Genomic DNA, 17,210 nt, shown 5'->3' on the forward strand with positions numbered 1-17,210 from the left:
CTCCAGTAGCACTGCTGTGTCTGGTCCACGCTGTAAAAGCAATGTGTAAATCAAGCTGCTGCCCCATCACTGCTATTTTCACTAAGATTCCTGATCCAGTGCAAATTCACCAGAAACATTACTGACATCTTGTGGTCAAATGACATTATCTTTGACCGAAAAGGGCTTTGGTTCCATCTCAGCATTTCAGAAAAAGACAAAAATAAGCAAACAGTCCATTTATGTAATTTTACAACTTTTATTTTCAGGTCCAAACTTAAAGGAAGGAAAAAAAAATGGAACAAGTACATTTTCTTGAAACATGATCATTTAGTCTGTTGTTTAAGGATTCCTGAATAAAACTGTACTTTATTGTTAGGAGCCAGCTAAAGTAAGTTTGTTTCATCACAGCTGTCCTGCTAAAGCACTGGCCTCCGGTGAAGGGCCTGGGGATTCCCTGGATATATTGCATCATGGTGGCGTTACAACATGACAAAGTGCTGCATCAAGAGGTTTTATTGCAGATAGTGCCAGGACACAAGAGGCCTCCTTCATGAAGCTTTAGAATTTCAATGTCACTGGACAGTGTTGAGACTAGTGAGGAGGTCATGTGGGATCTTAACGGGGAAGATAAAGGCACTTCTAAAAATAAAAACCAAATGAGTGCAAATGGAAGTGAGGAGGACCGGAATGGATAAGCAAAAGAGGGGAGGAGGAATGAATGCATAAAAAGGAATGTGTAACAGAACACACACATAAAATGAGACAGACAACATGTTTCTTTATCTTCAACCGTTCATGACCATCCGCACGAGTTCTGTGAAGAAAAGAAAGCAAGAGAAATGTAAGGACAAAAAAACCCACTGAAACCAGTCTTGGGGTCCCATCTACAGCACGTCACACACAATCCTGTTCACACTGCAGGGCAAATAAATGAATGATCTGGATTTCCAGTGTAAAGTCGCATACATATACATCTTTATTTCCATCCCCTTGGAGTCATATATAATTATCCAGCTGACCTGCCCCATTTCCTCAATGCTACAGCAGTGCTGTTTGACTTGCTGTAGATGGGTTGTCCCCACTAAAATCTGCATCTTTATCAGGGGAAGGCAACAGCGAGAGATCATCTCCTACTCAGTCAGAGTTCTGGGATATGACCAAGTCTAGGATTCAAGAGAAAAGTTAGAGAAGCTTCTTCAAGTTTTCCTTAACTACAGGCCAAGAGCGGAGACAGATTTGAGAGGAGTACAGCCCAGATATGAATCAGCGTTCATCAGGAAAAGGAGGAAAAAGAGCAGCAAAATATAGCAACTCACTGCCACCGGTTGGTTAGTAAAAAGTGACTGCACTGCTTCGAAAAAACATGACTCTGTCTATTTAAATAATGTCACAGAACACAAACTATAGCTTCGGTGTCACTCATTTAAAGGAATACTCCAGTGTTTATCAAGAACAAGGATTGACAAGTCCCTATGTAGAGCTGGTCCTCTGTACTTTTGTTCCCACTGACTTCTAAGAGAAATGTGCCTTTGACTACGTTTGTCCATTAGCGTTAAACACCATAATCACCGTCTGAAGTAAATCATTATAATGTATAGAGATGGCAGACGGAGACTAGTCTATAGTCAGAGGGTGCATTTCCTCCCTTAAAATGTGGCCAAGAACCACTTACATGAAGAGGAAAGAGATCCGACACAAATCATCACAGACCATTTAACGTGTTATGTAGCTGAAGGCCAGGGCTACAACAAAACAACCTGAGCTAGTGTTGTGAAATTGTGAGGGTAATCTTGCATGAAACATAGAATATTTTTTAAGATAACTCCTTAAAAAAAGAAAAGACATGCACATACTTTTTTCAGTCCAGCCAATTCACCTTGCTATGAAAGTCTTAGTCATGGAACACAGAGGAGGCAAAGGTTTTACATCAGACTGACCTCATGAATATCAGGAAAGTCAACATGACAACAACAGCTGGCTATGTACAGGGGAGTAGAGCATCTGAGGCTGAAACTGGAGATTAGGCTGAAAAACGCTGAAGTATTCATTTACACAAGTAACAAAAGTAATCTCAATTAATCATGAAGCTTTATGAAATTACAATTCTTCACTGTTTTTAAATGGCAGTGCAGTCACCCCTGCGCACGTTAACCAGCCGTGCCTTTGTGGCCATTGCATCGCTGTGCCAGACACAGAGAGCATGCTGCAGCCAGGGGCCAGAGAGAGCTGCTTCTGCTGCAGAAACATGAGTGTCCAATGAGTCAAAACCTCCACACTAACACCAATTCTAATCAGACTCTTCAAATACAGACACGCCATGCCACACAGGGACCCAGAGCAAAACAAGCATTCAATTTCCATTTCAGATTGATGGATTAATGAATAATTCAGTGGAACTGGATCCTTTCTAGTGTGATTACAATATCCAATTGCTTTTGGCAAATTAATACAGTGGTGGCCAAACAGCAGCAGGAGAGGGTATACAGTGTAGGCATGCGTGTCCATATAAAGGAATAAGAGGAAGAGTCTGGATTGTAACTTCATATGTTATACGTGACGGTAGGAGGACGTACTCCCAAGATGGCTCTCAGCCAGACATGATGTGACGAACAAAGGCTGTGGAAGATCAACAAGAATTATGACATTTTCTTCTCCTCATTGGTTATTCATCCGGATCATTACAAGTCATTAAATGCACAGTGTGATTAATAAAGTGCACATACCTACAATTTCATTTACACTGCACAGAACACACAACCTTAACATCTCAGTGGTCAGAACCCTGGGTGTGTGGTCAATCAATGTGAGCCTGATGACATACATGACTTAGTTTCTCCTTACCTTCATAATTGATGCAGCCATTGGCATCCTCATGTCCAGCCAGAAGCGTTTCTACCTCATCCTCTGTCATCTTCTCCCCTGAAGCAAAAACCAACACCCATTCATTACTTATTTCAAACGTCATGTATGTCATATATACAGCATGACATATCCTTCAAATTGTGTTTTTCACAGTGAATGAAAAGACTAAAGGGGAAAGAGTACAGCTTACAATAGGCAAATATAAACACACTTTTGGAAAGACTATTAGTTTGTTCACAGCATTCAGAACTATAGCTATTTGTAGTGCTTCAGACTGACAGTGCCCTGGATATGTGGGAGAGGGTTATAAATACCATCTCCAGAGAGAAGTTGGCTTACCCAGCGTGGTGAGAACATGGCGTAGCTCAGCACCCATGACTGTTCCGTTGCCCTCCTTGTCGAAGACCCGCAGCCCCTCCACAAAGTCCTCAAAAGAGCCCTGGTCTTTATTTTTAGCAATTGCCTGGAGCATGGGCAGGAACTGTTCAAAGTCCAGCATTTTATAGTTCATCTCTGGATACAGATGCAAACAAGAATTAATAAAAATGACTGAATATTGACAAACATCTATTCTCTGTAAATGTGTATAAATCGTCATTGGAATTTGTACATTTAATACATTGTACATGAATTTTAAGTGTTTATTTTAATATTTCTACCTCAACACAATACTTCATACTACTTTCCCTGAATTGCGTATGATCCAGTGTTCTGTCATGTTTCCTACCCTCAGCCTTTGGGTTGCCTAGAACTTTAAGCACTTCAGCATTGACTGGATTCTGGCCAAGGGCCCGCATCACGTCCCCACACTGATTGTAGCTGATCTTTCCATCTCCCGTCCGGTCAAACAGGAGGAAGGCCTCTTTGAATTCTGTAAAAATGGATATCACTCAATAAGCAATAAGGAGAACTGAGTAACAGTGTGTGTGTGTGAGGCTGTGAGAAGAAGAAACAAACAGTGTATGAGACAAAAAAAAAACACAAGAGACTCATCACAAGTCTTACAAAATGGAAACAAAAAAGTGGACTGAAAACAAGTTTTAGAAATATCTACATGATCATTACAGAGCAAGGGTACATGCACAAATCTCATGAACGCAAATTAATAGAAGTGTGTAGAGTTCTCATAAGAGAGCATCTGTCAGTTGAGGGATGCACAAGGTCGGTTGGGGTGTAATTTGAGGGGTACAAAGAAACACTGCACCAGCAATCTATATTAATGTCATCCCAGACACTACTGATCACTCTATTCAGATTTGTTAATGCAGATCAAGTGTCCGATGTGATCCTCATCCACTGACGTTGTGATAAAGACAAGTATATTTCTTACCACGAACAAAGGATAGCCTTGAAACAAATTAGTCCTGCCACACATTAGTGTCAAAAAAACTAGTCACTAGATCAAATATCTGTTGTGATCCTTTTCCACTGACGTTTCGTAAACACAAGTATATTTCCTATCATGGACCATGCAGTACATCAACAAAAGGAAGACTTTAATGGATTAGCAAAGTTAATTAAAAACAATTCTTACAATTACATAACATTAACGGCCAAAACACAAAAGTTAACACCTAATTATACCAACGCATATTTAAACATCAGGCTGCGTACTGCATACGTTTTTGAAGATAATGTGAATGCTCACAAAAACTTTTCTGATATATAGCTGCACATTTCTTAAATAATTTGAGTGAATGCATCTGCAGAGAAACTAATGCAATAGCTTAAGGCAGGGGTGCCCAACTCCAGTCCTGGAGGGCCGGTACCCAGCAAATGTTGGTTATACCTCTGCTCACACACCTGAGTCAACTCATCTGTTAATTGCCAGGTTTAAGGGGTGTGTTTTAGCAGAGCAATCACCAAACTTTGCTGGATACCGGCCCTCCAGGACTGGAGTTGGGCACCCCTGTTTTAAGGAATAATAATCATCATGCTGTTAAAAGAAAACAGTGCTTAACATATAAAGCCTATAACATACACACACACAAACTTGTATGACTATTTATTTATCTTCGTATATTAGTCTTTGACTGGATTACAATATTTTTCCCCTGTAGTCTGTGTTTAGCCCATGGATAGCTTCTTAACAAAGTTACCAAAATAACACACCAACTTGAAACAAGTAGCATTTAATCCAGAGACACACACACACACACTATTTGTCAACTTACTAATAAAAAAAAGCATGTATTTTCAAAACATATCAGGCACTAACACAAAGAAGCTGCAAACATGAATTTGCCCTTGATGTGAATAAACAGACATCAAAACACGTTATTAATATAACTACAAATTATAATATTTTCACCTTATTATTAGAATTATAATCATTAATCTATGATCAGTTTAAAACCTGAACTGCTTCTGAGCAATATACAAAAATGAAAAAAAAATTTATATATATATAATATTAATAATGGTTAGTTATATTATTTCTGTGAAAAAAAAAATCACAGCATTCTAAGTCACTTCTCAGGTATTTCAAATGATACAAAACCTAAACTTCATCTATTTTGGTTAACCATGTACTTTGGTAATCTGTAAAACAATCTATCACCATAGTGCTCCACTACACAGGAGCAGTGATGCATTAAATAATTTAATATGAAAATATCACCTGAAATTGTGCCATTGTCAGAAAATATCAGGATATTGCCTGTTATATGCCTATCACTTAACACCAGCCTGAAGTGTTTCTGAACAAATTAGCTCTAAAATCAAACGTTAAGAGGGCAGGCCCTCCTCCCATAAATAGCTGACTCTGTTGTGCTTCCTGCTTTCTGGAATGTGGCTGTTCCCCTTCAGCCTGGAAATCTGCTCTTTAACCATATAAGGTACTGGATAGAATAGGAGGCTGAGCAGTATTATACCAGCCATCTGAGATTAAACAAACCAGGCAAGAGATGAAACAGAATGGTTTTGGCACCTGAAAATCTAAATCCTCATTGTAACCGCTACAGGTACTAGGAAACCACATACTTTTTTTTTTTTTACCCCTGCTGGGTGTTAGTGATTTGGAGAATGTCTAAAGAGTTCAAGCTACAGATTATGTTTTGTGGGCATTTGTGTATATAATATGAATATAGGAGGGAAGCCGCATGTTGAACCATATCACGGGAACCGAGCACAATCTAAACAGAGTGACGAGATTACTGCTGTCTTCCTGTGAGACACACCCTGACATGTTGGAGCTGGAAGTCGCACCACGAAGTGCAGCAAAGTACAAGACTGGCTCTCTCCTTGTTCAGTGCCTCACCAACTATTTCAGGATCAAATTCTTTAAATTCCTATTATTGTTAATGTAAACTCGTATGAGCGGTCTGTGATATGTACTTGTCTCTTGACTCAAACAACACATGCAAGCCTACTTGCAGCACGCATACACACAGAAAAAAAAAAGTGTTAACCTGGACAAACGAATACACAAAGTTTCTACCTGAGCTGAGGCGATGTGCTGAACTTCTAAAAGCACTCACCATGTATTTGATCCAAGTTAAATTCAATCTGGAGAACACAATAAGTGCAGGAGAGAGGAATATACAACACAGAACAGTGAGGAAATTAAGAAGGAGGTAAAAAGGATTTGCTAGAACAGAATAACAGCAACGGCAAGAAGCAGATGGAGAAGATAGGGAGATGAGAAACAAAAGCTACACTGAACTGTAGGTAAGAGAATGGGGACACACATGTGTATATATATGTGTGTGTGTGTATGTACATATATATAACATGCATTTCGTTATTGATACAAACTCACCAAGAATCTGGTCTTCTGTGAAGTCGGACTGTTCAAAAACAAAGCGTTACTGATTACGGCGAAAGGGAATTTACATATAAAAGAAAACGTCAGAAACGCCCTATTAAGTGTAGTCTAACGTTCACAGTTACATCATATCAATAGCTAAATAGATAAAAATACGGAACTGCGGTTAGCTCGAATTCCAATTGTCTGTTCCACCTTAAACGGTGAAGTATTTAACGTTCACTCCGGCTACAGACCATACGCTAACTCTTGGCCATTTAAGGTGGAACTGAAAATTCTACTAGGAAGCGAACTCCAGATAGGTTCAGAACAAAAAAGGCGGCGTACATTTCGACAGAAAGTCAACTTGTGATGTTAACATAGCTTCTGGCTAACGCCTAGAGTTTTTACTTAGCAATGTTTATGTTAAGTTAAATTATAGTGGGGTATATGTATTGAAACATGCACTAGAAAGACTTAGAAATTGTAGACTCTCGGTTAACATACATGAGGTACGTTCTATCACAACTTTTAATCTAAACCACACAACTGGGTCGTATCGCTAGCTAGCAAACTTAGCTTTGAGTAAAGACGGTAGTAAATGTATGATAGAATATATCCTATGCCAGCCATTAAGAATATACACAAATTATATGAGCGTATGTTTAAATGGCTATCCAAACGCTAAAAAGTCCAAGTTACCATGTCTGCAGCCGGACGAGGAACGGAGAATGATTAACGTTTGAAAGCGCCCACACGGAGTATTCGGCTTTGAGGGAGGGGAGAGTCAAACTGCGTCGGCTAGTACTTACTTAGGACCGCCAGCACACAATGTATATAAGACGGACAACCATGTAACAGGAATGTAGCAATAGCGGCCGATCCGCATAGGTTTCAGATCTGCGAGGGGACCCAGTCAGTCTACGTCACAATGGGCCGTGTCCGTTACGCTGTGTGAGTTGCCTAATACAGACATGTCGAGTTACACACTGCTCATCGTTAATGATAGGCCTATCTGTCTACATTATACATATGCACTATATCAAAGTCTTCTGTTTTATACATTATGAAATTAAATCTGGAAGGTAAGGGTGCCCCCAGGATCAGAGTTGAGAAACAGTCTACTAGACAATGTATTATGCACTAAATAAGCAGCCAGGTTGTAAAGTTACTTCTAACAGTTTTAAGGGAGCAAGATTTTGTTTTTTATTTGTAATAAATTCTAAGATAGATATCTAAAAACACAGGTTCTCAGTTTCATATCATGTTTCCTCAATTAAACTAAATTATTGCCTCAATATAATAAATATATACCCTGAGTTGTTAGAACTGAATTAATGAGGCATTATTCTTAAACAGAGAGAATGACTGGGAATGAGGGACTAGGCAACTGAACGGAATATATTAAATATGTATATGTTACCAAAATGGTAAATATGTTTAAGAGTTTTCACTAGGTTTCAGCAGTGCTAGTAAAATGACCTACATATATTTTACATTCAATCTGATCCACTGATCATGTAGACGGACTTCAGAGTTGTAAAGTTTCTGAGTTTAGGCCACATTTTGTTCTGCATATCTAGTTAGCCCCATTCCAACCTACTCTTCAAAGGTCAGGACCCCCACAGAGCAGATAATATTTATTTGGTGGATCATTCTGAGTGCTGAAGTGACACTGGTGTGGAAATGTTGTGTGTGGTGTACAGGTATGAGTGGAACAGACATAGCAGTGCTATGCCCATTCACGGTCCACTCTGTTAGACAAACCAAACATGGTACTCCTTTGCTGATGCAAAGTCAGGAACAGTAGATGTAACAGTAACTGTTGCTGCACAGCTTGTGTTGGTTATCCTCTAGTCCTTCATCAGTGATTATAATACACTGGCCACAGAATGCTGTTGGCTGGATACATATATATATATATATATATATATATACACTCCTTAGAAGATCCTCTCATACCAACTCAACACAAACTAGCACACCACCATGCCAGTGTCACTGCAGCGCTGCACCTCCCAAAAAAGACCCTCCCAGTGTGGGGGTCCAGGCCATGAAAGAACAGGGTAAAAGGGGCAAACAAAGTATGCAGAGCATGAGAACAATAAAAGACTAGTAATCTGATGTAATATGTTACAATATTATATAAACAAAAATGTGTTTTCTCATGATGAACGCCTTTTAAAAAGTATACCAAACAAATACAAGGTAAATGCCTGTCTGCCATATTCACTCAGATCAGACAGTCCGTGTGAAAATACAGTATCTATACAGACTGTGGGAACATGGATTAATGATTGCTCATTGACAGATGTCATGTGATGGATTTTGATGCATGTTGTATGCAGTGTGTTTTGCATGACAATGAAGGCAAATTCAAGCACATTTAATCGGATACAGCTTAAGAAAAGATCATTATGGCTTTACCGTATTTAAGATATGAATTTAAATATGAATACACACAATGGAATTATACTGTGTAAATTAATTTTACTCTGGAACATTAGCATTTAAGGCAATTTAAACTTGCTGTCATAACATCTACAGTACATTAATGTCCTATTTCTAGATCTTGATTTAGAAGCACAATTCTCCATAGAAATGGGGGCTGGGTTGACACAGATTTCCATTTACCTTGGAGAGGGTAACGAGGATTGAAAGGAAGTGCTCTAATCTTTTATTTAAAATGATGGATGCTGCTCTAAAATATTTAAAATAAGAGGAGGCAACCACGAATATCAGACTCCAGTATCTATAAAAATAAAAGTATCCAGAGACCTTTACAATCAGTGAATTTGGCTGCTCTGTTAGCCACTATAAATAAAATGTATTTTAATTATAAACATATAAATATATTATATATTTACTGTCACTATATATTACCAAACTCTCTGTTGGACACATGAACTATAAAAAATAAAATGGGGTGTTGTGGAATAGCCACATGTGAACAGAAGGTCACCTTACTCAATGCAAAGAGCAGGCAAGAGGGGTATAAATCTCAGCACTGCTGTTTTTTCTGAACAAACAGTGCTCTATATAGTACTTCTGTGATGAGCAAAAGTGGGAGAACTAATCATCTAACATCAGAACATGACCACTCATGCCATGGTGGCTACAATCAAATCTCTGTCTCCAATAACTACTGTAAAGAGTAGAGGCTATTTCTGGAGCCAAGAGGACAAAAACGCCCTATTGATACATGACATTTTGGAAGATGGCAAATGTTCAGCGTGCAGGTGTCCATACATATTTGGATATTTGAGGTTATTCCTAGTTTGGTTAGTCAACACCGCACAGGCCTTCAGCATTTCAAGATAATCTCTTACCTCCAGCGTGCTGGGATCGAACGGCGAGTCCGAGGGGCGCAGTAGCCGAGGCTTGAGCTCTGGAGCTGGCTTTGGAGGTGAAGGCGTTGTGGTGGAACATGGGAATGGAGGTCCAAGCCTTGGTAATGTTCCACCAGATGGAGATTTCTTGATGGATGGTTCTCTTTTCGGTGCCATTGTTACAAATAGTTGTATTATAAATGGATCTAAGTGTCTTTTCTCTGTGGTTCTCTCTGGTTTTACAAAGAAGGAGTGGGAGCAAGATGCTGAGAGAAAATCTGTGTCAGATACAGTGTGTCCTCAGAGAGTGCTAGAGATGAGAGAGAGAGAGAGAGAGAGGTGGGGTGGGGTGGTAAGAGGAAGAGAATCGCAGAGAGGGAGATACACTGAGAGTAAGTGTCTGTAAATGAAAGCAGAAAGGGTGCATGAGAGTTTCAGGGAAAAAAAATGGAGAGTGTCTGAGATAGAGGGACTGATAGAGAGTGTGACTCAAAGATAGAGGGTAACTATGAGAGAGAGAGAGAGAGAGAGAGAGAGAGAGAGAGAGAGAGAGAGAGAGACTAATCCGAACAGACTGATCAGTGCTGTGGAGGGCAGTGCATGTGTGTGTTTGAGAGGTGTAGGAGTGTGTGATGTGCATGAGAAAGTGTTTAGTGTGGGAGTGCTGTCACAGACAGTTTCATAACTCTCTGCTTGTTTTTATATGTTTTATATTTAGGTCAGATGGTGTGTGTGTGTGTGTGTGTGTAAGAGAGAGAGAGAGAGAGTGAGAGAGATATTAATAGATGCCCTATTTTTGTACTTTTTTGCATTTTTGGAATAATACATCTGTTTTTACTCACCTCAAATGGTTTCCCTGTCATCTCGTGATGATCTGGACACAGAAAAATATAAATCACACAACAGAACTAGTACCCAAAGTGTGTATACATGTATTCAGACCTTTTCTAATTAAAGAATATATAATTCAGGAATGTATGTAAAATACATCACATTTGAATACTTTCAAAAGCTGATATCCTTTATATTTCTTTAACTGAGGTTTAGCACTGATCTTAAATCAAATCAATTTTGTCACAAAGCATTCATTCTCTGTAACCTCTTATCCAGTTCAGGGTCGCGGTGGGTCCAGAGCCTACCTGGAATCATGGGGCGCAAGGCGGGAATACACCCTCACATTCACTCACACCTACGGACACTTTGAGTCACCAATCCACCTACCAACGTATGTTTTTGGACCGTGGGAGGAAACCAGAGCACCCAGAGGAAACCCACATGGACACAGGGAGAACACACAGACAGTCACCCGGAGGAAACCCACGCGGACACGGGGAGAACACACCAACTCCAAGTAATTATAAAATATATCCACATATTTGGATGTTTAAGTCTTAGTGTATTGGATTTTAATCCCCCTCTAAATCACTCATATTTACCAGTGGCCTAAACTTCTACTCATTAACTCATTCATTCATCCATCCATCCATCCATTATCTGTAACCGCTTATCCAATTTAGGGTCGCAGGGGGTCCAGAGCCTACCTGGAATCATCGGGCGCAAGGCGGGAATACACCCTGGAGGGGACGCCAGTCCTTCACAGGGCAACACAGACACACACACATTCACACCTACGGACACTTTCGAGTCGCCAATCCACCTGCAACGTGTGTTTTTGGACTGTGGGAGGAAACCGGAGCACCTGGAGGAAACCCACACGGACACGGGGAGAACACACCAACTCCTCACAGACAGTCACCCGGAGCGGGAATCGAACCCACAACCTCCAGGCCCCTGGAGCTGTGTGACTGCGACACTACCTGCTGCGCCACCGTGCCGCCCCTCATTCATTCATTCAACACAAAACCATGTTAAACAAGGTAGGAACACATCCTGGACCAGGCATCAGTCCATCACAGGGCTTCAAACACTCACCCAGTCACTCTCATACTCACACCTGGGTGTTTGGGCTGAGGAAATCAGAACAGCTGGAGGAAACCCAGGACCCCTGAGACCCTGGAGTCATGTGGCAGCAACACCACCTGCTGCCCTAAACTTATGATTTTCATTCCTATAATTTAAGAATAAAGTCACATTAATTATCTGTAACCCTTATCCAGTTCAGGGTCACAGTGGATCCAGAGCCTACCTGGAATCATTGGGTGCAAGGCAGGAACACACCCTGGAGAGGCCAGTCCTTCACAAGGCCCCACACACACACACCTCTGAGTCGCCAAACCACCTACCAACATGTGTTTTTGGACTGTGCGAGGAAACCAGAGCACCCAGAGGGGAGAACACACCACAGTCACCCGGAGCGGGAATCGAACCCACAACCTCCAGGTCCCTGGAGCTGTGTGACACTACCTGCTGCACCACCGTGCCGCCCCAATAAAGCGACCTTTGTTTTGTTTTTCTTAAGAGGGAAAAATAAAACAAATGTAGGTCATTTTGGATTGTAAGGAAATGTCTGTACTGTGTTTGTAGTCATTATGACCCCTGATTCCTATCACGTTCACCGTAAACAAATCTGAGGTGGGACATGTAGTAAAGTGGATAGATGAGCTTGCGCCATCAGTCATGCAACGATCAACTGTGGCCGCTAGATGTCAGCATTTCTCAAATATTTACAGGTCTATGTTCTCCCGGGACAGAACCCGCAAATCAACGGCTACAAACACACCGTATATTTCTGTACTGCAAACGGCACATTTACCAGCTTTATTGTCCTTTTTCTATCGCTGTTGCCAATCCTACATCAATTTAGACATAATCATAATAAAAAGACCTGCCATTGCCATTAGTTTAATGCAGCGTTTCTCAGAGTGTGGTTCCAGCCCCACTAGTGGAGCGTGTGGGTATTGCAGGTGGGGCGCAAGGAATCTAAAGAAATGAGCATTTCTTTATTATTGAGTCTGTCTTTAATAATACCTTTCTGTTTTGCCTATAAAGCTTACTCAGTAAAAACCACCCACTCACAATGGATTCATTAATATCCCTTAAATATAATAAAAGCGCATTAGATAGGACCCGAGAAAAACGTAGCTTGCCTGGAATCAAAATATGCTTTTATTTTGAAAAAGCGCCTCTTAGATTAACGCGTTTTAGCGTCTTCTTCAAGCCTTCATTAAGGCGCCTGTTCAAATATAAAACTGCTCCAAATATAGAAGTTTACTGGCTTTCGGTTCACCGTCAGAGTCTGGTTTATAAAGTTTTTTTTTTTTTACCAGCTCTGGGCCAGAGGTCAGTAACGAGAGCACAACAGATCAATATAACGGCTAATTACAGTTATAAAGGCGGCTAGTATATAACGGCTAGGGAAACAGAGGAGGATCTGAGTTAGTTAACGTTAATATGAGCTGTGTTCAGTTAACGTTAGTCTCTGGCTGTGTCCCAACCTGCACTGAATTATATATATAGTGTAGTATGTATACTTCCATAGTGTGTTGTTTGGGACACAGCCTCATATGGTTCAACTTAATTATAAATGCAGTATTTTACTGCCTACAGGAATCAGTTTATAGCTATCTAATATTTTGGGTAGGGGCTGGGCTTTGACTCCCTCACCAATATCAAACTCGCTCCTACGTCCTTTCACCTGCCTTTGCTCATTTTTGCACAGATTGAAAAGTAAGAAACTGAAGCACTGTTTAATTAGGCCAATTTTCTGTATTTTTGAACATCAATGTAATGTATCTGGTTTTATAATGTTAAGCTACTGATTTAGAGATACAAGTTGATGTTACTTAAATATAAAATGGTAAACCTGCATGTGTGTTTTATTACCTTTTTTTGGGGGTGATATGGGACAGGTGGGGTACGGAAATTCTTTCATCTGAGGTGGGGAACGACAGAAAATGTTTGAGAACCACTGGTTTAATGCATGCACAGCAAAATTTTAAATCTCCAAGAATTAAGATGAAATTGATAAAGGAGGGCGGCACGGTGGAGCAGCAGGTTGTGTCGCAGTCACACAGCTCCAGGGACCTGGAGGTTGTGGGTTCGATTTCTGCTCCGGGTGACTGTCTGTGAGGAGTTGGTGTGTTCTCCCTGTGTCTGCGTGGGTTTCCTCCCACAGTCCAAAAACACACGTTGGTAGGTGGATTGGTGACTTCAAAGTGTCCATAGGTGTGAGTGAATGTGTGAATGTGTGTGTGGTGCCCTGTGAAGGACTGGCGCCCCCTACATGGTGTATTCCTGCCTTGCACCCAGTGATTCCGGTTAGGCTCTGGACCCACCGCGACCCTGAATTGGATAAGGGCTACAGATAATGAATGAATGAATTAATAAAGTACAATAGAAAGTTAGAATATATATCCTCTGCATGTTTTTTTTAATGTTCTAAGTATTCCTGTATGGAAAACAAACTTCTGGAAAATTACTGTATTTAGGAGTGAAAAAAGTTTAGCACAGTTCACCTTTTATACATTTAAATACATTTGAACCCCAAAAGTGCATTTAAATGAGCACACGGGGCTTAACCAGGTTTTGTTCCCTGCAGAGGACTTGTTCTATCAGAAAGTCAAACTTAAGAGTCTGGCTTTTGGGTGATACTTGCGTGTGTCGGACACGGGGGGAAGCAGGGGTTTATTTCTCTTATTACCTTTCTTGCACTAATCGAAGCCTCTCCGCCTCTCGGTGGATTTGGAGCTCAATCCATCGCGCGCTCAATGGGCCTTGAAATCGCCGTTTGTGTCTCGCGCTGCAGAACAATGGCGTCAGTGGAACCCCAGCGCGAGACCAACGGCTCTCTGCACCGTCAGCCGTTACTAAGCGGGACTCAGGTAAATGGGGACTCTCGGTAAACAGTGCTTCAAAACAACACAAGAAACAACTTACAACTAATTCAGAACACCTCAAATCCAGTCCATGTGCTCATGCTCTTTAGAAAATGCACATGTAAAATACACATATATTTAAAAATATGCTTTTATTATAATTTATTGTCGATGTGTTTGGTCATTTTTTAAATTTAGAATAAATGTATTTGTGGACTACATACTATCGCTGCTGGATCAAAAAGCAGTATTTACTAGCACTTTTTAAGTTTGCCTTTGGTTGGTGGCTTTGCGTGAATGTTACGCTGCTGCTATTGTCTCCTGAGACGTGCCTTAAGGCAGCATTTTGACATGAAGTTATCTGTTGCCAGGATAATGATAGGGAGCCAATTGGTCGAATAAACGTAATTTTAGAATATACACATCGTGAAAAATTTGCATTGATTGCAATTGAAGGTATTTTAAGCTTTAGCAAGGTAAATATAAACTACAGGCAATTGTCTGACTGTAGGGCACTGCTGGTCCACCATGGGACCTGACCTCTGGACAACATCTAACTAGTTTTAATCATTTCAAAATGATTTTAAACAAACTAATAGCAATATTACAAATAACTATGAGAGATACAATAATGAGCAGGCCTCATCTAAAATAATTAAGCTGAAAATGCTTTCATTGTGCTGAATTAAAATTGCAAATCTAATTTACAAAGGATAACGAGAAGGTAATGACGGAAAAATCAGTAATTGAGACTGTGAATGAAAAACTGGAAAAACATCACGTCTAAAACTCTGTTTAAACAATAAGATATTTGTCCCTCTTTTGTCAATAAGTTTCTACTCTTCTGGGCAGACTTTACAGTAGATGTTGGATGACCTTTAAGAGGATTTGATTGCATTGTATACAGACTTATGTAAGTAGTCATCTGAATGTCACGTCAGTGTGCATTATTTAAATAATGTTTAAACTATGTGAAGAAATCCTTAACTCAGTGTACAGTTCACGCAGGTTGAACACATTTCACTCTGTAGTTCTGTAATATGTTAAAATCAACCAATGTATGTTTGCAGACAATGTATTGTCTCTTGATGTTGTTCAGGTTTTTTTTATTTAGAAAACCACCAACGTTTATTTAAGTAATTTGCATATTGTACATAAATCAGCCATAATTTTAATATCACCTGCACAATATTTAGTCCCCCTGATGATCCCCACAAGGATGGACTTCATAAAACTTTAAGGGAATCTGATGTCAAGATGTTAGCAGCATATCCTTGAAGGTTTTGGTAAGACCTCCATAGACCAGTTTTTCCAGCACTTCCCACAGCTGCTTTTCAATCTGTGGAATTTGGAGGTCTATTCCTGAACCACTTTTAGGTGTGTTGCATTTTCCTACATAAAGAGGATATTGCCCAGAGCATCACACTACCTACACCAGCTTGTCGTCTTCCCATAGTGCATCCTGGTGTAGTCTTTTCTCCTGGCAACCAATGCACACACACCTAGACATTAGCAAGATGGAAAATGAAACTTGGGTTCATTAGAGCAGGCCACTGTCTTCCATGGCCCCTTGGTCCAGTTCTGATGTTCACATGCCTATTATAGGCTTATATGTTTGTGGACAGGGTTCAGAATGGACATCATGACCCCATTGTTGGATGACTGGTTGTTTACTTTGGTTGGTACCTACCATTCATTTTTTCATTCATTCTCTTTTCCGCTTCTCCATTTCAGGGTCGCGGTTGGTACCTACCATTAACTTGCTATTTTGAAGATGCTCTGACCAAACAGTCTCGCCACCAAAAGTGTCAAATAGCCGTGTCGGATTAGAGCAGACTGTTCTTCGGCTGCCTAATATATCATACCCTCTCAGCAGGTGCCATTGTAACAACATAATCAATGTTATTCAGTTCACCTGGCAGTTTTAATATTATGGCTGGTAGGTATATATGTTTATTATATGTAGAGCAGGAAACAAATTCATAGATGGTAGTTATACTCATCAATTGCCAAAGTGTTTTTCATTTAAAGTTTGTCTCTTGTCCCTAATTACAACATTAAAACCTTATGAGGTGAAAATCTCATCTCTGTTCATCAAAATTGCATATTTAAAGTATTTTAGAAATAACTATACACCTTTGCCTTCATTCTGTTTAAATATACACCTAGTCCCTCTATCTCCACCCACACATCTGTTGCTTTCTTACAATTCAAGCTCATAAGGAATGCCCCAGCCCTTTGATATGAAACACTGTCTCATTTGTACACTTAAGTTTTAGACAATACTGTCTTTGACTGCAAATTTCATACATGAAATCTATAGCATATAAAAAATTGAAAAAAAAAATCATGTTCACATATATATTAATTTTCATTTGAAAGTTTTAATAATATATATTAATTCATTCATTCATTATCTGTAACCCTTATCCAGTTCAGGGTCGCGGTGGGTCCAGAGCCTACCTGGAATCATTGGGCGCAAGGTGGGAATACACCCTGGAGGGGGCGCCGGTCCTT

General features: G+C 40.1%; 1 protein-coding gene and 1 long non-coding RNA gene across 3 annotated transcripts; both read right to left on the reverse strand.

The window, feature by feature from the left end:
• Positions 1–223: 223 nt before the first annotated feature.
• zgc:153867 (uncharacterized protein LOC337226 homolog) lies at positions 224–7,420 on the reverse strand. Of its 2 annotated transcripts, XM_066670179.1 has the most exons (7): positions 7,292–7,420; positions 6,605–6,632; positions 3,572–3,715; positions 3,184–3,357; positions 2,824–2,901; positions 2,556–2,598; positions 224–796 (listed from the first exon to the last, which is right to left on the reverse strand). In XM_066670179.1, the coding sequence occupies exons 1-6, from the start codon at positions 7,292–7,294 to the stop codon at positions 2,570–2,572; spliced, it is 456 nt and encodes a 151-aa protein (XP_066526276.1). In that variant the 5' UTR covers positions 7,295–7,420; the 3' UTR covers positions 224–796; positions 2,556–2,569. The 2 variants fall into 2 exon arrangements, with proteins under 2 accessions (XP_066526276.1, XP_066526277.1); XM_066670180.1 differs by lacking the exon at positions 2,556–2,598 and having other exon boundaries at positions 226–796.
• Positions 7,421–10,466: 3,046 nt separating this feature from the next.
• LOC136696139 (uncharacterized) lies at positions 10,467–14,700 on the reverse strand. The gene is made up of 3 exons (XR_010802574.1): positions 14,519–14,700; positions 10,761–10,792; positions 10,467–10,607 (listed from the first exon to the last, which is right to left on the reverse strand). It is a non-coding gene; the product is annotated as an uncharacterized lncRNA (long non-coding RNA).
• Positions 14,701–17,210: the final 2,510 nt, after the last annotated feature.

The sequence above is a fragment of the Hoplias malabaricus genome, chromosome 5 (genome assembly GCF_029633855.1).
Source record: "Hoplias malabaricus isolate fHopMal1 chromosome 5, fHopMal1.hap1, whole genome shotgun sequence".
In the NCBI taxonomy this organism is placed as follows: domain Eukaryota; kingdom Metazoa; phylum Chordata; class Actinopteri; order Characiformes; family Erythrinidae; genus Hoplias; species Hoplias malabaricus.

Coding starts and splice junctions, on each gene's coding strand:
- zgc:153867 (XM_066670179.1), bottom strand. Junction 3,716..6,604: donor CACAGAAGACCAGATTCTTG/GTGAGTTTGTAT, acceptor CCATTTTTACAG/AATTCAAAGAGGCCTTCCTC. Junction 2,902..3,183: donor CCATGTTCTCACCACGCTGG/GTAAGCCAACTT, acceptor TTTTTGCTTCAG/GGGAGAAGATGACAGAGGAT.